The sequence below is a fragment of the Alnus glutinosa genome, chromosome 1, assembly GCF_958979055.1.
Source record: "Alnus glutinosa chromosome 1, dhAlnGlut1.1, whole genome shotgun sequence".
Taxonomy (NCBI): domain Eukaryota; kingdom Viridiplantae; phylum Streptophyta; class Magnoliopsida; order Fagales; family Betulaceae; genus Alnus; species Alnus glutinosa.
Window position 1 is genome coordinate 15,122,215 of NC_084886.1, and position 27,519 is coordinate 15,149,733.

Consider the following 27,519-nt stretch of genomic DNA (forward strand, 5'->3'; position numbering starts at 1 on the left):
ATAAATACAATTTTATTTTTTGGGTTCCGGCTTTGGTCTCGTTCTCTTTCTGCCTGCTCGTTCGACCTCTCTCTCTAGCCCTCTTTCTCTAAAATCTCAGAGCTTCCATTGGCCAGTGGCGGGGCTGTGGTCGTCGATTCTATTACAGGTTTGTATGCCCATTCGATCTACGCGATGTGGTTCTGAATTTCAGTTTTCCATCTATTCTTTTGGATTTCGTATTGGTTTTTGGTGGTGTCTCAGGGTTTGAATTTGATGGTGGTCTAGGGATATTGTTGTCTGCGATCTTTGGGTTTAGATTGTTGTGGGTTTTAGTGGGCCCTGGTTTCATGCAATTGGGTCCGCTAGATGGTTCTGTATTTTAGGGTTTTTGGAGTTAACTTGTTGATGGTTTAATCGGTTTAGTTTTTATTCGGTTTAATCTTTGATTTTTTTTCGACTTTTTTAATGTAGGGTTTATTGCTGTTTTGCTTTTCGGGGGTGGGTTTTTGGTTTAGAGACTTTTAAATGTTGGGCTTTTGTTTGGTTGCCGAGAAAATTGAAAAAATGGGAAAGAGAGGGAAGTTTCCAATTTCTCATGTTTTACTCTGTGTTGGGATTTGCAGAATGAAAGAAATTAAATAGTTTTTTGGGGCAAGTTTTTTGGTTCCTGATGTCCCAATTGATGAAAGCTTGATTAATCTAATTTCAAGTTTGTCATATTGAAAAATTTGGGAATCCACGAACCTTTCTATTGAAAATAGACATCTAATATATGTATTATTTAGGGGGGGTTTTGGAATTTTGGTTAAAAAAAAAGGTTAAATGGTAAATAGTTGTGGCTTACTTTAATGTATTTGTCATGCAATGTGTGATTCAAGAGCCAATTTTGACTGTTGTATGGTGTGGTTTCGCGTATTGTCTAGTGAGTGGAGTTGAAGTTGTGGGGGAAGGAGTTTCAGAGTGGGAAATGGCTGGGACTGCGAATGAGGAGTCTGGAGTGGGAAGGTCCATGGAGGGAATTTCAAGTGCGCAGCGTTCCCAATCTGGGGAAGCATTGGCGGAATGGCGGTCTTCCGATCAAGTTGAAAATGGAACCCCATCGACTTCGCCTCCTTACTGGGACACTGATGATGATGATGATGGAGGTATGTTTTCTGTTCCACGACCCCTTTTCGCACTCAACTATATCTACATAAACAAACCACTAGAAATGAAACAAATCATTATCTAATTCTTTCAAGCAGTGAAACTAATGGGCTGTAAAGGGCACAACAGAAAATGTATAATAAGAAGGAATTTAATCATGAATCTGACGCCACCTAACTATTAATAATTTGATTTTCTTATGGTCAAATATGCAACATCTAGAAATATAATTGACTTATCAAAAAGAAAACATCTAGAAATATAATTACCCCTCAAAAGAACAATCAATTCTGTAATTTAAAGACTTATTTGAGCATTTTTATCTCCTTCATTATCTTGCATCTTCTAAAAACCAGATGAAGGGGACATGAATTACACTGATGAAAAGGTGGGACCTCACAAGTTTTTGCTATGTGATATGGGGCTTGTGTATATTTTGGCATAATAAACGCATTGGAATACAACATCAAGTCATTGACTATATGAACTCTATTCAGAAATAAATAGGGCAAAATGAGCTAGCTAAAATAGCACCTCTTCCTCCATAAAAATGAGGTGGAGGGTAAGATCATGGGTTCAAGACCCACTAGGTGTGCAGGCAATTTATCAATAAAAAGAAAAACTGAAGTATGAATCAGGCTGAGCTGTGGACTAATGCAATTGCATGTTGTATTCATCTAACATCCTTAGAGAAAGTGTTTAGATTACTTATCTCACACATTCTTAAATAGTTTGTATTTAAAACACTGGGGATTGTCTTTGTGGATGGTTACTGACACATGTATAGGCAAATGAAATTGGAGAAGTGGATGAGACTAAAGCTCGTAAGCTTTTCCACTCTGTTATATTTTGCCTAATAAGTAGGATTAATTTTGCATGTTGTGGGATTTCTTTTTGTTTCATACTTACATTTTCCTCTCATGATATGTAAAGAATTCTTCTCTTATATTTTTACTTCTTGTGGTGTGCAATTACAATGTCTTCCATTCTACGTTATTGTTGTACTTCAACAATGTGGTTGGGCTTCTGACCATGTAAAACTGTTTTAATTTTTTTTTTTTTTTCGTTACTTGTGTGGAGTTTATTTTATTCTCTTTTTTGCTGCGTATGATATATTTTCAAACTTCTTCTAAGATCATTTGCTGCTGTTGTCTTCAGGTTTCAAAAATCTTGTACTTCTCGAATAATTTAGATGCCTTCATAGAATAAAAATGTAAACCATGATTCCTAAGTATATTGTAAAAAGATTTTGTTTATTTCTTGAAATACACAATTCAATGCTGACTGTCATTTTCTTGTGTATGGAGCCTTTTGTATCCTTCTATTTGTTCTTTCTTTTTTTTTTTTTTTGGTTAGTTTTTACCATCTTAGCTGAAGCATGTTACTCATAGTACTTTCAATTTGGTTGTTAGTAAAGTGCAATTGATAAGGTTGGGACTGGTATCTAGTAAAGATTAAGTTCCCAACATTGTATTATTAATTATTGACAAACTCTGTTTACTCCTTTATAGGGCCAAAACCTTCTGATTTATATGGAAAATATACGTGGAAGATTGAGAAATTTTCACAGATTAACAAAAGAGAACTTCGTAGTAATCAGTTTGAGGTTGGCGGATACAAATGGTATGAGGCCTGGAATATATCTTTGTTCTTGCTTTCTTTTAACTTTGTTTTCTTCATATAATTGTTAATTATATAAATATGCAGGAAATACAAAGACTATGAATATGCATACTTAATTACATGCATAAGCTTTTCTGCCCATCTGTATGGTCTGTATATGAGCTTTGATGTATATAAAACACAATTTAACATTCATATGCACCAGTTAGTTTCATCATTTCTGAGCTCAAGGTCAATAGTTTTTTTTTTTTTTACATGACTTCATTTATATGCATGTCTAAATTCTAACCTTTATTACTGACGGAGAGATATACTATGATACCATGATATTAGCAGGAGGTCGTTTGTTTGTCATGATGCATGTAGCTTACCATTCATCAAAAGTGACGAATGAGGTGATAAATTTCAAATAATTCAATAACTCCCGCTACAATGTTTTGATTAATCCCAAATAATAAGTATTTGATAATAAAATTGATGCTGCCGGGAGATAATGTCTTCCAATTTGTAAATTGATTTCTCCTTTTTCCATTTCTTTTAATTGTAATTTAAAAGCACAATCATGATTCCTATGTGTGCATTTTGATGATATGCATTAAGATGACATAGATACATCACATTTTCATTTGTTGCTCACAATAATGAAGTTACTTTTTATTTTTTTGATAAGTACACTACAATGAAGTTACCGAGTATGGTAGATAATGTAATCCAGGACAATGATGTCCATGTCCATGTGCTTTCTACAATTCCTAGGGTATGGTAGATACAGTAATGGAAATGAGCATATCTTGCAAAACTGTTAATTACATTTAAGTTCCCAAACCTTTTAGTTTTTGTCTTTAGCTTTTTGCTATTTGTGGCAGGTACATTTTAATTTATCCCCAGGGTTGCGATGTCTGCAATCATCTTTCTTTGTTTCTCTGTGTTGCTAATCACGACAAGCTTCTTCCAGGTTTGATATGTTGATGAGTTTGGAATTTTTCAGTCGTGTGTATTGTTCTTGGTTCTGTCTGGTTGTAATTGTGTAGCTTCCTTTTGTTTGGAGAACAGGCTGGAGCCATTTTGCACAGTTTACTATAGCTGTTGTGAATAAAGATCCAAAGAAATCAAAATATTCTGGTTGGTTGGTTGGTTAATTTTGGGTTTAGTTGTGTGGATTTTTTTTTCCCCTTCATTTCTTGCATTGATGTGATTGATTAAATGTACGTTCTGCAGATACATTACATCGATTTTGGAAGAAAGAGCATGACTGGGGGTGGAAAAAATTCATGGAGCTGTCAAAAGTGTTAGATGGGTTTATTGATGCCGACACTCTTATAATAAAAGCTCAAGTTCAAGTCATCAGGTTTGCTATAATTAATCAATTTGTAAATCTTGTGCATTAGTGTTTAATCCAACAATGTTTCGCTTTTGACATTCTTTAGTTGATATTTATGGCTTTTAAGAAGTTTGATCATGCGGAAGTTTTCTTTCAGGACACTATTCTTTGTTTGTTCAGCTCTGGCATGGTAACATATGCTTGTTCTGTTTTGATTTTTAGTACTGAGTTGTTTGGCAATAATAACTTTTCACTCTTGCACGGCGCAGTTGGCTTGGCATAAGATCGTTTTAAGTAGTTTGCTAGGCGATGGGGTCATTTTACTGCAAATCAGTTAAAAGCATAAACTACCTTTGTTGAAGGTTTATTTAATGTGTTTTTTATTTGATTTTTGGACGTCAATTCTGCGTGTTCAAAAAAATTACCTTTCTTGAAGGTTTTCCCTGTTTGTGATTGTCTTTCTGTAATATGCTTAAGAGAGTTATATGTTAAATGAACTGAGTATTCTGAGGAAAATTACAGGGAGGCTAAAGATCTCACTCTTGCATGAGCAACCAATGCTTCCTCATGGCACTTGCACATCTTCAATTGGTTCTTTTCGAATATTTTAGGTGATAGGGTGCCTTTTACGTCTATATATTGCCATCCTACCGCAAGACATTAATTTTATTCATGTACTAATGTGAGTGAAATGTGCTTCCATTTAATTGAAGATGATGCATTACTGAATGCGTGAAGCTTTACTTTAGTGCTCTTGTATTAACTTCTTTGTTTAATTTGCTGTAGTTGATTGATCTTCATAAGCATTTCTTTTTGGCCTCTGGTTTGTAGGGAGAAAGCAGACAGGCCTTTTCGTTGCCTTGATTGTCAGTATAGGAGGGAACTTGTTAGGGTATATTTGACGAATGTGGAGCAGATTTGCCGGCGATTTGTAGAAGAGAGAAGAAGCAAGCTTGGGAAATTGATAGATGATAAAGCCAGGTGGTCAAGGTATTTCATCTTTACCTCTGGATTTGTTTATAAAAAAAAAAATCTAGAACTCTTATTGCCAGTGTCAATTTCTCAATATCCCAGTTTTGAAGATACAGTGTTTATTTTTTTTGGAAATTAAATGATTTCTGGTTCTTTTGGTTATGGATAACACTGTTGCATCTGCTGTACTTTTGCAAGTTGTTGACTTTGTCGTGTATATATGTACTCTTGTATTGTGGAAACTATTCAAAGTTTGCCTTGATGTTGTTAGTTATCTGCTCTATTTACATCCCTGTTCAGTATAATCGTTTTTGATGATAACGGATTATTTTCTATCGTTGCAGTTTCCGTGCTTTTTGGGTTGGAATAGACCAAAATGCTAGGCGTCGTATGTCCAGGGAGAAGACGGATGTGATTCTAAAAGTAGTTGTGAAGCACTTCTTCATAGAAAAGGAAGTCACATCTACTTTGGTAATGGATTCCTTGTATAGTGGATTAAAGGCGCTTGAAGGTCAGACTATGTGTAAGAAAGGGAGGTTGAAATTGTTGGAGGCTGAAGAAATGCCAGCCCCCATTGTTCGTGTGGAAAAAGATATGTTTGTATTAGTTGATGATGTCTTATCGTTACTTGAGAGGGCAGCCATGGATCTATTGCCTCCAAAAGATGAGAAGGGTCCTCAGAATCGCACAAAGGTGAGTTGCTGAATGTGATTATTTTTAACCTTTTATTGTGATTATGAAGTTTTGTGTAAAGCTGATTACATCTTCTTTTGCAGTTCTCCTCTCTCTCTCTCTCTCTCTCTCACACACACACACACACACACACAACACAGTTTTTTAAACTTGAATTAACAATGTATAACACTGCATTGAAAGTGAGAATAAAACAGAGAGTGGAGATTGCTTTCATGATCACTCACACTAATCTTTTTTTAACGAATGATAATATATTGAAAAAGGAGAACATGGAGGACTAAGTGAACAGTACTAGAGTTCCCAAAAAGTAAAAGTGCAATTTAAAATGCAAAGAATTCAAAAAATCCAAAATAAAATATTTAGTACTGCCCATAATGAACATCCAGTGGCACTAATATTTTGATGGCTGAGCATCCCTTTACCTTTATATACAGGATGGAAACTCTGGAGAGGACTTCAACAAAGATTCTATTGAGCGTGATGAAAGGCGTCTTACAGAATTGGGTCGCAGAACTGTGGAGATATTTGTCCTTGCCCATATTTTCAGGTAGGTAGTCTGATAAATGTAATTCAAATAGTTCACTATTTCTTTGTGCTTTTTCTCTTTCTTTGGAGTATTAACATCTTGGAATCTCTTGATTGCCGTTTGTTATCTCTCACTAAATCGGATTGCAGTTGCAAGCTTCCTGAAAGTTCTGCATGTTATTTCTTTGTTATCATTACCAACCTTCAATAAAGGGTCATTTAAGTTTCATATCTTGCTGATTTCTAATATATGTTGTAGTTACCAGTTATCCACTTTCAGTTTCATTGCGTCTTATTATTGCAAGTTTATGGCGATATGATGTCTATGAAGTCATTAATGTATAATATTGTTTTGGACCAGTACAATTCAAAGTGGATTGTAGGCTTTTGTGTTTCCAAATGTCAATAGCTGAATGTAGCTGTCCTATGCAAAGTTTTTCTTAACTCTTTAGTTCAACCAGCTCCTTTTGTGCTGCTTTTTCTGAATGTAATTTATCACTTCAATCAATAGTTGGTATAGCAAATGGTAAATTGTGTCCACATTGTTCACTGCACAATGTTTTGAGCGATCTGTTTGTGAAGATCTCACTTTCTATTTAATTAATTTGCTTTGGTTTAGGGTATTAATTTTTACATAATGTAAATCTGGTTAAGTCTGCAATTGGAATCATATTACGAGCAGTGTTTGAACTTTTTCAACTGCAGTTAGGAATCATATTTCTAAAAATAAAAAGCAGAGCAGAAAGTTGGTGCTCAATGACTATCAAAGCACTATCATTTATTTTGCACATGTTTATGTTGAACTTGTGACAGAAGTTTTGAAGATTGTGAGAGGCCATTGGAGGAGATTAAGGCTTCGTTTGGTTCGTGGAATAGACTCTTGGAATGGAATGATTGTTCCTATAGAATCGGCATTATTTTGTTTGGGATTGGAATAGCCATTCCCTTACGAAGAGGAATTCTTATTTCTTAAAAAAATGAGTGGCATAGCTATTTCTAAAGGAATAGACTACATTTTCAAGAAAAAAAATCGTCACTTTTAATTTTCTTTCAATTTTTTTTTCAAAAAAGAAAAAAGAAATTTTTTTACAGTGGTTGGCTGGGGGCCGGCCAGCCACATATGGGGTCGCACCACCCCCGATTCTCATCAAGGGTGGCCTGGCTACCCACTAGTTTTCAATTTTTTATTTTTTTTTGTTTTTATAATTTGAGTTTTTTATTTTTAAACAATGTATGGTTTTTTTAGTAATTTTGATTGGATTCCAATTAAAGTATATGAGTTGTTATCAAACTAAAGAGTAAGAATAGCTATTCCATTCCACTCTCTTTTATTCCTGATAATAACTATTCAATTTCCTAATGGAATACTTATTCTGCAAACCAAACGAGGCCTAAGTCTTTATTCTTCAATACTCTGTATTTTTGAACAGTTGCTTTTGTTTCTCTTTTGGTGATTAATTGTCATGATTTTTTTTGTTCTTTTTTCTTTTTCTAGCTAGGTGTTTTCTCTTGGATACTTTTTATGTACCTAGGGCTCCATTCCCTACACTTTTAATGATATCTCGATTACTTATATAGAAAAAAGAAATCTAGTTAAAACCTACAGGAGAAAATGCTGTATAGTCTTGTAGGAATTGTAATGACATTGTTGGATGAAAGAAATTTAGGTTTAATGATTTATTATGTGCGGTCTTTCTTGTACTGCATAACCATCGGCCCTCTGTAAGATAATTCTACTTCCAAAGTAAATGACATTCCATGTTCAACACATGGATTTCAGCTACTGTGAATAAACTAACTTGGGTAAAGTAATGGCTTTGAATTCGTTTCTCCACTATTTTGGTGTTCAGGTTTAAGAAGGTAGTGGAGAATTGAAGCAGAATCTAAACTGCAAGGCCCTAACTGGCTAGCGGATGTTGGGAGTTTATATCTTTGGACTGTATTGGAAGTCTGAAATTATCAATGAAAGAATGGCTTGTCAATATTGGAAAATTTCTGTATTTGTATTAGGAAAACTGACTTGAAGTTGTGCTATCGACATTAAAGCGATTGTTTGATGGTGTCTTGCATATTGGACGTGCTATTCCAATAATTTCAGCGATAGTTGCTGGTTAAATGAGGAATATTATTTTTCCAGTATCCACTTCTGTTGTCCTTTTTTCTTTTTTTGTGGCTTTGGTGAGGTTTTGACGCCTCATGTAGAACTGTCTTTGTTGTGACTGATTGTATGCACTATAATATCTATGGACTAAGATCTTTGATCATAAGGTTCTGATTCAATCTATACATGGGATTATAAACATGTTTACTTGCTCATCTGTACCTGTAGACACCCTAAGCTTTTCTCCTTACATGCAGCAATAAAATTGAGGTTGCCTACCAGGAAGCTGTTGCTTTGAAGAGGCAAGAGGAGCTCATCCGCGAAGAGGAGGCAGCTTGGCTTGTTGAAAGTGAGCAGAAGGCAAAACGTGGAGCAACTGAAAAGGAAAAGAAATCAAAGAAAAGCAAGGTTGAATGTTCTCACACCTTAAATATCAAGGGAGTTTAGTGATCTACTAAAATTTGAGTTTACTATTCTTCAATTGTTCATTGGTTTTCTGCTGGATGACATTGCAGTTAATGTTTGTCTACACTAATGACATTTAATATATATTCATAAAGATTTTATAATCGTCATTATTTCTTTTTAGGAGTTATTTCAATTTATCAAAAAATGCATCCCTTATAATGAATAAATATTTGAAAAATCATCAAATGCACATACTTATTTATGTGGGAAATGTGCTTTGCTTGTTATCTAAATGTTTTAACCATGCAACCTGATTTCTAACATGAGTGCTTATGCCTTGGATCATTTTTCTGGAGGGCCAGCTGAGGGGCCATGCATATCAAATATTTGGATTCTTGTTGTTCGTGAGCTGTCCTCTTACATGTTTATGATTTGGTTTGCCTGCATTGAATGTGTTATTATGCAAATCTTAACTGTTAATTGCCAATATCTCTAAGATTTAGAAAGAATCTTCATGGTGTTCAGATGAAATGATTTACCTTTTGTTATTTAGTGTTGAGGATTCAACTCTTTTGTTGACCTATGTCCTCTCAATATATAAGGTCTTATTCCAGATTGGATTGCTTTGAATTTAGTTGTTGTCAGAAAAATGCTTACGCCAAACAAATTCGATTGCTTTCTATTTAATCTGAGTCATATTTCTTTGTATCTTACACTACAGGCCAAACAAAAACGAAATAATCGGAAAGGGAAGGAAAAAGGGAGGGAGGAAAGGCCTGCTGTGGTGGTACAAGACAAGCACCAACTGGAAAACCCCAATGAAGAAAAACAAGACAGCATTATGGAGGAGGTTCAACCTGTAGTTGAAAAGCCTGATATACTGGAAGATGTTTCTGATGCATCTGATTCAATAGATGGCGTTCCTGAAGTTCTTCAGCCTGATTCAGAAGACCGGGATACCGACACATCAGAAGTTCATCATCCAATGGAAGTCGGTAGTAGTGGAATTGTCTCCCTGTTGTCTGTGCAAAATGGTGCTGCTGAAAGAAAAAGCCATTCAGTATTGGATGATAGTTCTTCGACAGGTTCTGCAGAATCTATACCATCATTGGTAATGAATGGGCCATATAAGGGGAACTCCTTAACCAACTATAAAAACCAAATATCACGGAGCAGGTAAATTTATTGCTACAGTTCTTCGCACACTACTCATATCAGAATGTAAGGTTTTTATTTGATTTTGCCCTTAAACAATGTAGGGGAAAGACTCAACGAGGTAAGGTAACCTGTGATGGGAGTAGTTGGGCAAATGAGATGGATAATCAGTCTTCTGGGCCTGCGGAGGAGGCAGGGGATCTAAGTGATTTATCTGGTAGTTGTAAGGCTGCCGAATCTGAGTCAGAGTCTGTTCTATCTGTGCCGGACCGGATAAAGTGGCCTGAGCAGAAAGTGGTTAAGAAGGTGCAGTCACTAAATATGGCATGATTAACTGTGCAATTGTTTGAATATATTCTTTTAAATGGTTTTTCTCATCTAACTGTCTTGTATTTTACAAAGATTTAGTTCTTAAGGCCAAAATGGTTTTTAACATTCTAGCTTCCTATTTCTTCCTATTGTATTCGGGAGCACAAGATAAAGGACACTAGGAAAAAACTGTTTTCTTTAAAGTTAGGATTTGACCAATGCTAAGGAGTGCTTCTGAATCAAATTTACCAATTAAAGAACTGCATCGTATGTGATCTTGCGGCATAGTCCAAAGGTGGATTTAATGGATGTGCTTAATATGTCAAATTGTCCTCGGTTGCCCCTTTTCAAATCTCTTCTGTTTTTTTCCCAGAGTGCCACTTCATTCCCATGGTTTCAGCTTACTTTTATTTTTTCTTTATTAAGAACAAATATTGTTATGACCTGACATGATTTGTGTTCGCTCTTCTATTTTATAGGAAGAAGAAGTTGGCTTGCTGCAGAAGAAATCGAGCATGAAAGAACAGATTGATGTGGAAAGACCCTCTAAAGATAGGACATCAGCAGTACCATCCTCTCCTAGAAACCTACCCGTGAATCCCACTTCCACTGTTCGATCTCGTAGTAGTGCTATTGTGGATCCTGTCCTTCTTGGGAAAGCTTCTTCAAATGTCACCCAACAGACTGATAAAGCTGCGCCTTCAATTACTTCATCGCCATTTACTGGTGTGCCCAAACATGAGATCCAGAAGGCTGCAAGTCCAAAACCGACTGAGAAAGCTGTGGCACAGCAATTACCTGTGATTTCAAGGCCCTCCAGTGCTCCTCTAGTTCCTGGTCCCAGGCCGACTGCTCCTGTTGTTTCCATGGTTCAAACAGCCCCTCTGCTTGCCCGTTCAGTGAGTGCGGCTGGCCGGTTAGGTCCTGAACCCTCACCAGCAACGCATGGTTATGTTCCCCAGTCCTATAGAAATGCCATAGTGGGTAACCCTGTTGCCTCAAGTACAGGTGGTTTTACTCATCCTAACTCTCAAAGCTCGGGGTTGAGCCAATCCTCAGCATTCTCTCAATCAGCTACCTTGGTATCTGCACCAATGTTTTTATCCCAGAGTTCTGAGCGGATTGACCCAACCACTGTCAAAACAGGTATTCCTTATGGCATGGTAATGCGGGACGTTTTGCAGAATGGATCCCACTGGATTGGAACTTCTCATAGGGAAACCAGCAGAAACGTGCACTATGATCCTTCTTCCCTGCTTAATGACGTTCAAAACCTTGGCTTGTATAGGACAGGGCACGGTGAATCGTGGGAACAATTATCCTCCAAGTTCCCAGCCAGTATATCTGGCCGGCAGAATCAAGGCGTGTTGGGAGAGGAGTTCCCGCACCTGGATATCATCAATGACCTGCTTGATGATGAACATAGTGTTGGGAAGGCATCAAGGGCAAGCACAGTTTCTCAGACTCTCAGCAATGGGCCGCAGCTATTAAATAGGCAGTTTTCTTTTCCTGGTGATATGGGCATGTCGGCTGACGTGGGGTCTTCATCTAGCCCTTGCAGGTTTGAGCGAACACGGAGTTACCATGAGGATGGGTTTCAACCACATTATCACTCTGGTGGCAGCCATTATGACTCGACCAGGGATTTCATTCCACAAGCTAGTGCGTTACCTTATGTAAATGGGCAAGTAGATGGGTTAATTCCGAACCAGTGGCAGCTTGCTGGTTCTGATTTATCTGTACTTGGCATGAGGAACATGGAGGGCGATGGTTACCCTCATTATAATCCAGATTATTCAAATCTGGCTTGTGGTGTCAATGGATATACAGTTTTTCGGCCTTCAAATGGGCACTGAAAGGGAAGTATGACGGAGTCTGCCCGCAAATTAGTGGGTTCCTGCCCGTTGTAATAATGTATTTGAGGAAATTGTTGGTCTTAGATTTCGAGTGATGAGGTTATAATCCTTTGACAAGAAAACATTTTGTAAAGATTGTCCACCTTCTTTGCTTCCAGCTCAGAAGTAGTTAAAAAATGAGGCTTTTTATATCTCTCGGAGTTCTGTTCACTAGTTGAACCACAACCACAGTAGTTTGAGCCACATTGTCGATGTCGCTGCGTCCTGGTTCCCTTCTCATTTGATGCCTAGTAATTTGAACCATATGATTGTGGTAGTATGCCTGCGTTGCTCGGCTTACAATAACAAGAAGGAATGGTGTCAGGATCTAGTTTAAATTGGATAGAGAGAAGTGGCATGTGCTTACTTACAAACAAAATGCGTGAGCAAGTTTAGAATTTGTTATCTAACAATAACATGATACTTGTGTAAGATTTTCTCTAACCATAATCTGTAGGAAAAGCTGCCCTCTTCTTCTATGTCAAGGTTATTTCCAACGCATATATTGAAGAAGCTAGTGATCTCCATATGTACCCCTCCAAGCAAAGAACAATCATCAAGAATTGCCATTGCCAACCGCCAGCCTTTTGGTCATATTCTTCATCAAGATTGAGAGAGAGCTCAGTGGTTTCTTATGTTCAACTCCCAAAAGGCCTAAACAACCGAGTATGGGTTATAATCGAGTCAAGTTGAGTATAGACCGTTCAAAGTTTAGCTAATGTAATTTTGCTTCTAGTATGAGTCGAACTCAAACTTATCATCGGGCTAGATTTTTATGCTAAAGCTCAGTTTAACTTATTTTTCGATCAAACTCAAACTTTTTTTTTGAGCCGCTCAATTATTCATTTTTCATATAAAGTAAATATTGTCATTAACTATAATTTTCTGTAAATCCTATGCGAATAATTAGTTATTTAAATAATGTTAAAAAAATATCATTGGAGTTAATTAGATAAAATTTATAAAAATTAATTTTACCAACCTTGTATTTGTGATAAATCATCTAAAAGATCTTCTAATGAAAAGAACTCTATTTATCTTATAACCTTACCTACAATCATAAACAATATAATCTCAAGTCTATACATACACATTCATTAAATACACACAAACATATATATACATACATATATGTATATCAAGATTCACAATTACAAGGGTTTAAGCTATATTATTTCTAAAACTTTGTTTTTATTACTTTTTATGGTATTAAAAAGGGTCTAAGCTGAGTTTATATGAGCTTAATTCATTTAATAAATGAGCTTAAAATTCTTTTCAAGCTTGATTCGAGTTCACACGAGTTAAGTTCGAGTGGTTTTTGAACAATTCAATTAATTTACAACCTTATATAAGATTAAAATTGATATTTTGACGATGAGAACCTGACTTTAAAATTGTCTAAAGTGTATTTCGAGAAATCGCCAAACAGGTTTTTTTTAGACTTTAAAAAGGTATTCTAATTTTCTTGTGAATGCAGCATTGAAAATCTGCTTGCTTGTCATGATTTCTTGAGCCAGAGCCTTTGGAGTTGTTTTAAATGAATTCAAAAGAGATGTGCATCTCTCTCTCTCTCTCTCTCTCTCTCCATTATACAATTGGATGAATTTGATGCTTTGATAGCCAAAGAGATATTTAAAAACAGATTAGGAAAAATATTGACCACCATTTAGCAGGGCAGTAAAGCTGGAGGAAAGAGTGTAATGGAGCAAATTAATGCTATTACTTAACAGTGCTATTACTCCAGAAAATTATTTCAGAGTAACTTCATCTAATTTTGTACATTTGTCTATGCTAGAATATATGGTTTTTGTGGGGAAATATGATATAGGGGCGTACTAGTGGAAGCAAGAGAGAGAAACAATGACGAGTGGTTCTCTGTTAGACATTTACGTCTGGAAAATGACTACTGCACAACAGTTGCACAACTGTTGTGCAAGGTCTTAGAGACATGAGGTGGATTTCATCCCATGTCTCTAGAGTGATGCATAACAGTTGCACAACAGTTGCACAACTGTTGTGCACCAATCACTCCTCCTTACGTCCACCACTCTGAATGACTTATAAATTTATATTGTGCTTTCATTAATTTGATTGTTTACAATATAAAAGTCCTTATGTATACGGTAGTGAGTAAATACAAGTATGATAATACAATAAACCCTTAAATAGAAAATATTTCGATGTCAGCTTAATATGGAATATATATATAATTTTCCTATATTCTAACCGTTTAAATCATTAGCTTGTTGAGAAATGTCAAACTAAAGGGTTTAAATGCTGTAAAAAAGAAAAAAGAAAAAAAAGAGTTTATTGTAGTTTTTTCATCTATCTAAATTTAATTTTAAGTCTTTTATGAAAAAGGAAAATTAAATTTGAAAAAACTTAAAAAAAAAAAAAAAAAAATCCTATAATTTGTTTTAAACACACCTAAAAGCCAAATAAATCCATATTTTCGTAGCAACTGACGCGAACCCACGTAGGGCTTCTTGCCTATAAAAACACACACATACGCAACCCAACCCAACCCAACCCAAAGATGCTAAGATCCTCTGCCGCCTCTTTGTTCTGTACGGCCATGTTTATCCTCTTTTGGTAAACGCATACAAAGCTCAACCGACGTCGAAAGCCAACAGCATATAATTACGGCTCCATCACATTTGTTTAATCAGAGAAATCACGGTTGCGAAGTGAATGAACGCTCTTCTTTCACCACGTCAAGTCTCAACCGTGTTTCTCTGTATAAGGAGATGTGCTGGAACTGATCTCTTTTGTCATCCGAGGCTGCTTTTTTCTCTCTTTTCAGGTAGATGTACTGTGTCGATCTTTGGAGAAGGAGATAGATCTGTGTCTCTGTCTCTGTCTCTCTCGTATTTGTTGAAATCTGATCTGCTTATCTTGTTCTTTTGTTATTCCGTTGGTTTGAATCTTTGATCTGATGGCTGCCACAGTCTCTGCGTGCGTCTTCTTTTTAGATGAGATCTGACACTTAGATCTAAGTTAGACATTTTTTCTGACCAAACACGTGGATCCACTACCCTAAATCGGATTAAATGTGGCCTTCTCAAATTCGTCTATTAATTAGAATCTTGGGGTTTTTAATTTAATTAGCAGAAATTAGTTAGCTATTTATTTTACAGGTATTTTCTTGGGTTGATTTTATAATATGATATAAATTGAACCTGATTAAAAAGCAGTGCCCTTTTGCCCTTTTGTGAAGAGGGCTCTCGTAAATTTCAGGAAAATTACAGCTTGCATTATTTTTGGGTGAACCTCTGTACTTGTTTGTGACTTGAAGGTTCAGTAAATGATGCCACATCGTATTACTCATGTTAATAAATAGATTTGGTTGAAGGGCCTCAAGAAAAATATGTTTTTATAAATAAAATTTTCAAAATTTCTTACGTATTTCTTGCATTTTCTGTAACATATTTTAGTCTCTGTATTATAGCTAAAAGCCAAATCTCTTTATCTCCAACTAATTGTGCATTTATTTACTTGACATATAATATTACTGAAAGATTGAAAGAGAAAACAAGATAAATTTAAAGACTAAATTATCTAATAAGATAATTAATGTAAATTTATTATCACATTAGACTTATAACAAGTAGTAACAAATAAGACTCCTATCAAATAACTAAATGCTTCCATACACGTTGTTGAATCATTGCTTAGCATGTCCGGCCTCTTGGTCTTATCTCATCCCTGATTGTAGGACTCTTTGTACGAGTTGGTCTCATTATAGGACAAACTTCATTTAACCTTCTTGAATTTTCATTATTTTGTAGTATTTCTCAAACGTTCTTAATTTAATATATTTAACTTTCAATTTAATATTTTTGGGGTTTGGGGTTAAATGGTCAAAATGTAAAATAATCTTTATATGTAAACTTTATAAAATTACGAAAGTATCCTTAAATTACAATTAATTAATTTTTTTTTAATAAATGAGGGTATTTTGGGATTTTTTTAACCAAATGTTAGGATTTAACCGGAAATTCAAATGGAGGGGTAATATTGCAAATTTTTTAAAGTTTGATACCCTACATGATTAATTTAATGGTTTAATTAGCAAATTGAGTACTAGATGGCCACATGATCGAATCTCCACAAGAATAATTTTATTTCGTATTTGCCTTGCTTAATCCCAAAAAGGAAAAATTTTAATGTGCAAAAAACCCTAAGCCTAATTGCGCCGCCCATATGCATGTAGGTTTGAGTCTTTGATATTCTAATTTTAAAATTTATATGAAGGAATTAAAAAGATTGGTCGTATTTTAAAAAAAATAAACAAAATAAATAAAATAAAAGGGTAAGTCCTAAATGGATTAGATTGTGTAATAAAATCAATACATAAAAATTGCCATAAAATCCCCTAGGTGACCGGCCATATATAGCACCCACCATTAAGTGATTTCCATTTTTTTTTTTTTTTTTTTTTTTTTTCGTTCTTACACCTATTAATCAATGGCCAAGATTGTTAGTAAGAATCACCATAGCCTTTTGGATTGACTACCTCAACCTAGAACTTATGGAAACAATTGTAACCAAAAAATTCAAAATGATTTGAAAACCTCATATTCCACACGCCCATGTGCGAATTCTCACCAAAATTCAATTTTCTTTCATTAAATCCATTATTGCTAGTATACATAAATTAAGAAAATAAAATGAAACACCAAAAAACCCTAATTGGCCGACCACACCCTATTAATTCTCTCTATCTAATTTCTTTTTTTTTTACTCTCAACTCTAAGTTGGCTATCGCCTAAAGGCCCTTAATAAATTAAGGCGCCTCCAAATGTTATAGTATAATTAAGTTTAATTTTATTAAAAAAAATAAATTTAAGGCCCCAATTATGACAAAGAAGTTAGTCAATGCACTTTAATTAAGGTCTAATTATAGTAAAAAGTAATTATAAAGAATTGAATCCTGGAGAATTTCCAGGAAAGGAAAGAGAAAAATGAAAAGTCACATTAATAGCACCCATAAAGCGGTAATTAAACTCATAATTTTGCCTAAACGTAAAACCAACATGTCGGTTAAGTTTGTTTATTAAAATAATTTTTAGAATAAATAAATTTCGTTTTGCACAAATTAAATTCTATATAAAAAGAATTATATGTAGTTCAATATAAAAAATGTTATCGGTTAATTAAATGTTTCGCAACAGAAATGAATTCTACAAGTGTGTTGAAAAAAAATTAAGAGCAAAAAGCGAGAATAATAATTTTGAAATTAAAAATATAAATATAAATGATTTAATTAATGTTTAAATATAAAAAAAAGCTCTACTTAAATTTATTATGTTAGGATTCAAAACCTATCGACCAGGCCTCACTCTCATCTTCTCACACTTCCTCTTAAGAACCCTAAATCCAAACAGAACAAGAAATCATCCTCTCTCTCTCTTCTCAAAAATTTCGGCCACCACTCACTTTTGACATCACCAAGAGATTTCAAAAATACAAAGGAAGCACTCCGTTCTTCTTTCTAACGAAGTTTTCCTAAGGTATATATAAATTATTTTCTACATACCTCTTTATGTTCTTTTAGTATTTATTTTCGTGCACACTCTAAGACACATGTTATTATGTTCAAATGGCACTTTTATGATAGAATAGATTCACACATACTCTAAATTCAATAATTCACTATGTGACACACAATTTTATACACTACAAAAAACTTGGTATTTAGCCACGTGTATGAGGGTCATCCACGTTGCTAACTGCTAGCCACGTGCAGTTAGCTGCGTGGGTCCCGCGTGGTTGATCCGGTTGTTACTAAATATGCAGTTAACAACGTGTATTTTATACACATGGTCACTTAGCAACGTGTATTTTATACACATTGTTATTTAGCCACGTGGCTAAATGCATTTTATTTTTTATTTTGTAATTTTTAAAAAGAAACTAAAAATAGGATATTTTAGCCATGTGGAATTAACCCAAGTCGCTAACCGCTTAATATTTTTTGAAAAGAAGAAGAAGAAGAAGAAGAACAGATTCTCTTCTTCTTCATTTTTTTTTTCCACACCGGAAACTTCTTCAAGGCCGTCGAAATCTTCCCCTTCCTTCCCCCATGAAATCCATTCAAAAAAATCCCCCAAAAATCACCCAAATCCTCCGTTAACCGCATTACCAAAAAACACCAACAAAACACCAAAAAATCACCAACAAAAACCAAGAATCGCCAAAATGCCCAATCCCCGAAAATTAGATTCAAAAACCGAAACAAAACCAAAACAATTTCTGTTCCCTTTCCTCCCCCATGAAATTCAACCCAAAATTAACATCCGGCCAACACAGAGTTCCAAGAGAGTTCAAAAAGGAAGAAAAAGTGGAAGATCGGACCCGATCTTCCATGGGTCACTGGTGAGAATGGGTCACTGGTGAGATCGGGTTTGGAGTGGAGCTCGACGCCTAAATCTCCGTCACTGACGACCAAACGACCTTCTCCAGGTGGTGGCGACCGAGTCGTGCGGCCGGTGGGTGAGTCATCACCTTTTGAAAAAAAAAAAAAAAAAAAAAAAACACAAAGATGAGAGAGTGAGACAGAGAGAGACGAGGAAGAAGAAGAGAGTTGAAAGAGAGGGTTTTTTTTTTTTTTTTTTTTTTTTTATTTTTTTATTTTTATTTCAATATTGAGAGAGAGAGAAAGAGAGATATGTAAGAAAAAAAAAAGGGCAACATGTGATACTCGTTCACGTTGAGAGAGAGGAGGAGAGTTGAAAGGCAGGAGAGTTGAAAGGCAGGCACGACTTTTAAGGAAGGAAAAGAAAACTTAAAATTTATAAAAAAACAAAAGGGAAGAAAACTTAAATCTCCCGCTTACATTCATTCCCTCCGAATAACAAATAGCAACGTGTATTATTTGCCACGTAGGTAATTGGCAATGTGGCTTATAAAATAAATGGCTAAAATTTTAAATTTTAAAAAAATAAATTTAATTCTTAAAAAAAAATATGAATATTTTAATGTAATTTGTACACGTGGCTATGTGGCCACGCGTAATTAATACACGTGACCACATGGCCACGTGGAATAATTACATGCTGCCATATGGCCACATGTACAAATTACACGCGGCCATATGCTTATATCGGCTTTTCTCCTACATATAGCAACATGTATCATACCGAAAATCATAAACACATGTATCATAATTAAATAATTATATTTAATTCTTGTAGTTAAATCTATACATCATAACTAGTTGAATAGAAAATATAAGTTTCATTAACAATAATAGAGGAAACATGATTAATCGATTAAATTACACAATATAATTGTCAAATACGGCCTACTATATTTCTTTCCTACAACATAAATAATGAATAATCACTACAAAAAATTTGCTCATTAGCGGCCAACAAATTTGGCCGCTAATGATGTTATTTTGGCCGCTATTGATAAATAGCGGCCAACTTTGGCTGCTAAAAAGTGGCCGCAAATAGTCTGACGCTAAAGACTATTAGCGGCCATTTTTTTTTGTTCGCCGCTAATAATTGCTTTATAGCGGCCGCTAAAAGTAATTTTATCCGCCGCTAATAATTGTCAATTGAGTCTAAAGACGCCGCTAATACTAGACTATTAGCGGCCACAAATGTGGCCGCTAATGGTAAAACCAAATGGGTATTATTAGCGGCCACACATTTGTGGCCGCTAATAGTCTAGTATTAGCGGCCACATGTGTGGCCGCTAATAATACCCATTTGTGTTAACTATTAGCGGCCACACATGTGGCCGCTATTACTATTAAAAAAAAATATATATATTCAGATCCACCCAACCTCACTTATGAATTAAATCTTTACATGCATATTGCAATGTAGAAATTCTAAATGAAAGCAAATATTTTAAAAGAAATACATTCTATGCATAAGCAAAATCGTATTGCATAAATTAATTAATAAGTGGACTATATTGCCAGCCATAAAGCTATTCCTATGTTAAGGTCCTGCAATTTCTATTTCACTTGAGATATAATATACTATACATTTAGAAAAACATAATAGCAGACATATTGTATCAATGACAAAAGAAGAGAGATTTGGAATTGATTAAATTTACTCTGTTATTTAGTTATTTCATGGGACAAAATAAGTTTATAAATCAATAAATCAAAACAAAACCAAAAGAGAAATAATTAAGCTTAATCAAGGTTAATAAGTTGCAAAATATTCAATAATTTTTTACTCATCAATGAAGTGTTCAATAAAAAATATATGCATATCTCACTACCCCATATAACAGTATCAACAACCATATCCAAACACTCCAAATAATTTTTGCACAACCTTATCACTCCATGCAAGCCGCCCGCTTGCTACAATTTACAGTACTTTCACCAATAAGTAAATGACAATAGGATTGAAATAACTTACCATTGATCACTTGAGCCTTTTAGCATCGCAATTTCTAGCTCGACCATCTTTCTCTCTTGGCATCTACAAACACTTAAAAAATAAAATTTGTTATATAGTTCTACTCCCTTGCTTTGTTCACTCAAAGTTTTTTAACCTTGGTAAACATGTCAAGGGAAGTTTACTATTCAAAGTTCTTAAAACCAAAAAAATTGTCTTCATCAATTTTACCTTGTAGTAACACAAACCATCATTTACAAAACATCAATTACGCATATTACAAAACACACATAATTGTTCGAATGTTTTATAAAAAATAGAAATCATAACTGTTTGAAACATTTAAACTGTTACAAAAGAAAGTGTCTACGAATAACAATAATAGTTTTTACGAAAAACTATTACAAAGCATCAAAAAACTCCTTACTACTTTGGCTTGATTGACCTTAAGTAGATCTCCCTCCATGCCTGATAAGAGTAGAATTCAAATCATTATCAATAATCTTTCTAATAATTACATATCAGATGCGTGTGTATGAAAAAAATGTGATTGAAAAAGTTATCTAACCCTTGAAATTGTGATAGTAGTTTCTGCATCTCTGCCTGCATCTCTGCACGCATCCTTTCCTTCAATGTGGCCATCTGCTCCTGCGATGCAGCCAACTCTGCACGCATCCTTTCCTGCGATGCGGCCATCTGCTCCTGCGATGCAGCCATCTGCTCACGCAGGGGCTGATAAGATGTCTCGAGCTCTTCCCGTTGCTTCCTGCATTCCTCGTGAACATCAATTTGGCTTGCGGATGTTGCTCAAGAAGATTTTGGCCGAATAGGTTTGACACCTAACCCCATCCCTCGAACATGCCCCGAACGTGAAACCCCGAGCACTTCCGTGAATGCCTCTTCTTCAGTGCAATCTGTGCTGTCTGAGTGAACTCTTGCTTCCATTTCATTCTGCATAAGCAAAATGAACATTAACTAAATCACTCACACAAACTGAATATTTACATTTGTTGCAAGTAATAATTTTATAAACTTACATATAAGCTCTCAACAACTTCGTTAACAAAAGACCCGTCCTTCTTTTTGTGCGTATCGCCATAAAATTCGAGAGGTTTGGGCTTGACACCAGTTATTTTTGTCTGCACATAAAATAAATAATTAATGGTAATAAACTAAAATTACTTTGATAAGAAATATGCTTTAAACTCCTTACCTTCTTGTGAATAACGTTGATGAAGGAGCAGGATCCAGCAGTGTGATTTGTTTTCAATTGGCTTCTATTGGCCGCATTCCGAGCACACTTCTCCTAATAGTGTTCAACCAAAAATCAGAGTCGTCATTATATTACTTGCAGTTATAAACAAACACTATAAATCCTAATTAACTAATGACTTTAAGAATATATATTTACCTTCCATTCTTTCGTTTCAAATGAGTCACAGATCAAAGACCATTGTTCCCGACTAAGATGAGTAGGAACAGTAGCCCTCGCCTTGGCTCTTGCATCAGTCACCGCAGCCGGATCTTCGACATTAATGTCTTTGAAATGAGGCTTGTATTTATGCAAGTGCAGGTTGGAGCGAGTCCTTGAATAGCCTCTACTTAGACCAAATTCTAAGCCTTCCACGTGTACTATATTATCATCATCCAACCTGAAGTAACTTTGCGAAATAGTAATTACGCAAACAATAATGGTCAAAACTTTGTGACATTATTTCTACCAATTGGCGTAATACACACAAACAATGGTCTAAACTTTGTACCTTCACATGGTTTTTTAATATTGGCACCATCTCACTTGGGACCTCAGTCCAAGAATCGTGATGCAAGTCGCAATGATCGCTTAGGACCTCACCAATCAACCTCGGGAAAAAACCGGCATTATCGCCAGATGGATGTCGCTCCTGACCCTCGAACTCAATATCAATGGGACCATTCTTCGTTAGTTCCTTCAGCCTTTTATTTTTGTTCTTTCCTCTTCCGTGCCTAATAGATGTGGTAGCTGTTACTCGAAACATAAAAATAGTCAGCATTAATGAATTCAACAAAAAAAAAAAATCTTTAATTTCTTTCTAAAAAAAAAAAAAAAAAAAAAAACCTAATGACCATATGTTTACTTACATCCCACCGATGAGTGTGCGGCATCAGACTGTGATGTAAGTGGAGCATATGGCTGCTCCTCGACATGATGACCCTCCATCGGCGAAGTACGTGCGGCATCTGGCTGCTCCTCGACATGCTGGCCCTCCACCGGTGAAGTAAGTGCGACATCTAGCTGCTCCTCGAGATGATGGTTGTCCACCTGCATTGGGAGGTCCTCCACATGGCCCCTGCCTAGGCCCCGACCACGATTTTGCTTAGTAGATGTTTTTGGTACTCGTTTTCCTTTATTCATGTCTAATTTTCTTGATTGACCTGTACCAAAAAACAAAAACAAAAACAACAAAATGATCAGTCATACTAGTTGGCAATATGTTTTTTTCAAAAAGAAAATAAAATAAGGAAAAAGAAGTATTTGAATTGACACAGATGATTAACTATTCTACACCTTTACATTAAGGAAATCAAAGTGTAAATACAACTGCATTTGTTTGTAAAATTTAAAAGCATCCAACATTGGCATGTAAATTTCATTCAATCTTTTTTAGTTATTCTATATTTCCATTGGCATTTAATAGAAGTGTTTGGATTGACGAAGATGGTTAACGCATTTTACACCTTAATGATAAGAAAAGAGAAGTGTAATACATTATATTAACACATGTCATCATCATGTTCTGCATCACTGTCGCTTGAAGATGAATCTTCGTAATCAGAGTCGTCTACATGTTCAGAGTCCGTATCATTGTTGCTAGATAACTCCTCCTCCTCTTCTGAGTTTGTGTCGTATTCTTCAATCAGCGGGTTATTGCCAACGAACAACTTTGGATCAAGGTGCACATATAATTCATCAATAGGTATTGTTGGATCATCTCTACATAATATAGTGGAGTCTTCAACAATGGCAATATTGCCCCCATCACATACACGCTCCTGGTATACATCAACGTTCATACCTTGGTCATCATCTCTCTCCACTATTGCTGGAACCTCGTATATGTTTCTATTGGTCAACTTCTGCACCACTTTCCAACTATCACCTAATTTGGGATCATTCAGGTAAAACACTTGCGCAGCTTGAGTTGCTAAAATGAACGGGTCAGACTCGTACCATTTACGAGAAGTATTCACAATCGTAAAGCCGTTGTCCATTTTCATTCCCCTCGTACTCCCAATGTCCCACCAATCACACTCAAACAGGAACACCCGATTTGTGTCAGGATAACGTAACTCAAAAATGTTCCTCAGCTCACCATAGAACTCAATGATCGATTTGTTGTGCTCACCTCGAACAACAACTCCACTGTTCTGGGTAGTACGATTTTGTGCACATTCTTTTGTGTGGAACCTAACCCCATTCACAATACAACCTCTATAAGATCTAACTTGACGCTCATGCCCACATGCTAGATCATATAATGGTTTTGGGACATTTCCTGCATTGCACGCACCACGGTATATATTATCTCTAAACCAACGCTCGAAATTAGCCTCATGCTTCTTCTGAATGTCATGGCAACCATCTCGTTCAATCAACTGATAGTGTTCACTACATATATATCCAAAATAAAATGTTAGCCATCATCTTGTGACGTGAGTAAACTTAAAGTAATGATAAGAAATCTCTATCACTACACTTACTCCAAGTATGAATCGGTGTCCTTACAATTGCTAAGCACATACCATTTAGCCCTTGCAAAAAGATTCTCATCAAGTGTTACCAATTTTGCTGCACCCAACGGTCGGACTCGTTGACTGAACACATCCAACTCTTCTTCATTTTCTTCTCGGCCAAAATCAGCACTTCTCTCAGCACGATTCCATCTTGTCTCAATATCACGAAGATACATTGAGCAAAAGGTCAAACACTCATTAGCGACGTAGCACTTGGCAATTGAACCCTCAGGTCGCGCTTTGTTCCGCACATACCTCTTATATCTACCAAGTGTCCTTTCAATTGGATACATCCAACGGTATTGCACTGGTCCCGCAAGCTCAGCCTCTCGAGGTAAATGAATTGCTACATGGACCATAATATCAAAAAACGCAGGTGGAAATATTTGTTCCAACTTGCACAAGATTATGACAATGTTGTCCTTCATTTGCTTCAAGACATCTACTTTCAATGTTCGTGCACACAACTGCTTAAAAAAAGTACTCAACTCAGTAAACGTTGTTTGTATTTCAGGCTTTACATACCCACGGATTGCAACAGGAAGTAAGCGTTGTAAGAAGACATGAGAATCGTGACTTTTCATTCCCGAAAGCTTGCCGGGCAGCTTGTTCACACACCGACCGATGTTAGATGCATACCCTGCTGGAAACTTAACTCCCTTCAACCAATCACACAACCTTTTCTTTTGATCTCTTGTCAAAGTATACTTTACAAGTGGCATTTTCGCCTTTGCACCATTTCCCTGCAAATGCAATTCCTTACGAATACCCATCTCATGCAAATCTAATCGTGACTTGTATGTGTCCTTTGTCTTCCCATCAATATTCATCAATGTTGCATATGTTCTTCTCGATATGCATTACATCTAAATTGTGTCTTAGTTTTAATGTTGACCAATAAGGTAACTCAAAGAAAATACTCTTCTTCGTCCAATTCAACTCATCATTTGGGCGCTTTCTCTTTGTCCCACTTCCTTTTCCAAGCTTCACACCTGTAACGCGATCGAGTTGCCGCAACAGCTCATCTTTTGACAATTCTTTAGGTGCTAATCTATGCTCCTCAGTACCATCGAACAATTCTCCTTTTCGGCGCCATATATGACCCCTAGGAAGCCACCTACGATGACCCATGTAACACGTCTTATTCCCATACTTCAATCTCTTGAATGTTGTATTCTTGTTACATACCGGACATGCAAGCCTTCCCTTGGTAGACCACCCAGACAAGTTTCCATACGCAGGAAAGTCATTTATTGTCCACAATAATGCTACATGTAATTTAAATGTCTCTTTCGTCGATGCATCGTAAGTGCTTATGTCTTCATCCCACAATTCATGCAAATCATCAATCAACAGCCGCAAATAAACATCAATCTCGTTTCCGGGGGCCATGGGTCCAGGGATAAGTAATGCCAATATCAAATTTGGAGCCTTCATACACATCCACGGAGGTAAATTGTACGGTGCTAATACTACTGGCCACATACTGTATGATGTACTCATATTACCAAATGGGTTGAAACCATCACTTGCCAAACCAAGTCGCACGTTGCGGGAATCACTAGCAAACCAGTCATGTTCCTTATCAAACTCTTTCCATGCAATGGAATCGGCCGGGTGTCTGAGAGTGTTGCCGTCATCTTCTCGTCCATCTTTGTGCCACCTCATTTGTTTGGCTATATCTTTTGATGTGAACAACCGTTGCAACCTCGGTTTTATTGGAAAATACAGCAAGACTTTTTGAGGAATTTTCTTACCACTACCTTTGACAATACTCCATCTTGAAGTGTTGCATTTTGGGCATTTATCTTTATCAGCATGCTCCTTCTAGAATAGTACACAGTCATTCTTGCATGCATGTATCAACTCATAACCAATACCCAAGTCTCGGGTCCACCGTGTTGCTTCTCTGTATGATTGTGGCAAGGTCTCTCCATCTGGAAGGGCCCCCTTTATCAAATCAATCATCATATCGAATGCCTTGTTAGTCATGTTGCAAATCGCCTTTATATGAAGCATCTTCAAAATGAAAGAGATTTTTGAAATTTTCTTACAGCCTGGATAAAGTTCTCTCAGGCCATCTACACAGTCGGTCAAAAGATGTTCTCGGCAATTGATCGTCGGTTGTGGAACCTTGAGCAGCAGAGGACTCGCCTATGTTAGCATTGTAGAATGTCCCCATACGCACATCACCTAACAATTCTTCAACCTCATCAATCTCATCTACCGTTTCATTCACACCCATAGATTGCGAGTTGCCAATAACATTTACCCTACACGGATCTTCTTCCTCGTGGAATATCCATCGAGTGTAGTTAGTGTCAATTCCATGTACATACAAGTGATGCTCTACCAAGTCAATATGATGAAAATTTTTGTTTCCACATTTACGACATGGACACTTTGTCTCACCATCTACTCCCACACAATTACCCGCCATTCTTATGAATTCTTCAACACCAGCCTGATATCTATCCGACCATCTAGTAGGTTCTTGCATCCAACTCCGATCCATCTTGATGTCTCTATAACTATTTACTCTTTGCCTACATTAACACCCAAGTCACAAGAATACCAACAAGAAATGGTTTAGGAGAATGAAAAAGAGATAGAGAATGACAACTTATGTCAATATCATTAAAGAGATAATGAAAATGAGTGACAACATTACTATTTGGTCATCTCGACAACGTTCATAGCCCCTAGACTACAAATATACCCCAACACATCACAAGCTAATATACCACGAGAAAGTTGTTTCCATAAATACTATTATACATTCCCAAATAACTTAGAAACAATCGATGATTTCATTAAAAAAAAAAAAAAAGGGAAGTAGACAACAAAGCATAAATCATAGTCTATGCTGTTATATACTAGATAACTACAAGCATAATAGAATAGCTACCACGCGCACTCAATAGAAAAAGAAATTAAGAATTACTACTCCATATTGTAAATAAATAAATAAATAAAAACAATAATAAGAATAATAATAAAAAAAGAAATAAAAAAATGGACTTGGATCCAGACCAACCAACTTTTTACCATTTAAATCAGCCAATTAATTCCATATAGAATAGTGATTATATAATATATAGCAGTTATATTCAAATCAACACTTAGATTTTTTTTTAAACAATCACTCAGTATCATTTTTAAGCATTACTCACCACATATTTATCCATCTTATTTTTATTTAATTACTTGTTAAAAAGATCCTATAAATAACAGAGAGGCAAA

General features: G+C 35.8%; 1 protein-coding gene and 1 non-coding gene across 2 annotated transcripts; both read left to right on the plus strand.

The window, feature by feature from the left end:
• Positions 1 to 12,285, plus strand: LOC133874265 (TNF receptor-associated factor homolog 1a). The gene is made up of 13 exons (XM_062312148.1): positions 1 to 148; positions 906 to 1,127; positions 2,640 to 2,751; positions 3,618 to 3,706; positions 3,805 to 3,873; positions 3,970 to 4,099; positions 4,904 to 5,062; positions 5,389 to 5,737; positions 6,175 to 6,287; positions 8,624 to 8,774; positions 9,496 to 9,950; positions 10,034 to 10,235; positions 10,718 to 12,285. The coding sequence occupies exons 2-13, from the start codon at positions 950 to 952 to the stop codon at positions 12,092 to 12,094; spliced, it is 3,384 nt and encodes a 1,127-aa protein (XP_062168132.1). The 5' UTR covers positions 1 to 148; positions 906 to 949; the 3' UTR covers positions 12,095 to 12,285.
• Positions 12,286 to 15,317: 3,032 nt separating this feature from the next.
• Positions 15,318 to 15,451, plus strand: LOC133859030 (small nucleolar RNA snoR74). The gene has a single exon (XR_009898696.1). It is a non-coding gene; the product is annotated as a small nucleolar RNA snoR74 (small nucleolar RNA).
• Positions 15,452 to 27,519: the final 12,068 nt, after the last annotated feature.

Excerpts from the sequence above, each read along its gene's own strand:
- LOC133874265 (XM_062312148.1), top strand. The coding sequence starts at position 950 with ATGGCTGGGACTGCGAATGAGGAGTCTGGAGTGGGAAGGTCCATGGAG. Across the intron at positions 2,752-3,617 it reads GAGGTTGGCGGATACAAATG|GTACATTTTAATTTATCCCC; the intron begins GTATGAGGCCTG and ends TATTTGTGGCAG. Across the intron at positions 5,063-5,388 it reads GATAAAGCCAGGTGGTCAAG|TTTCCGTGCTTTTTGGGTTG; the intron begins GTATTTCATCTT and ends CTATCGTTGCAG.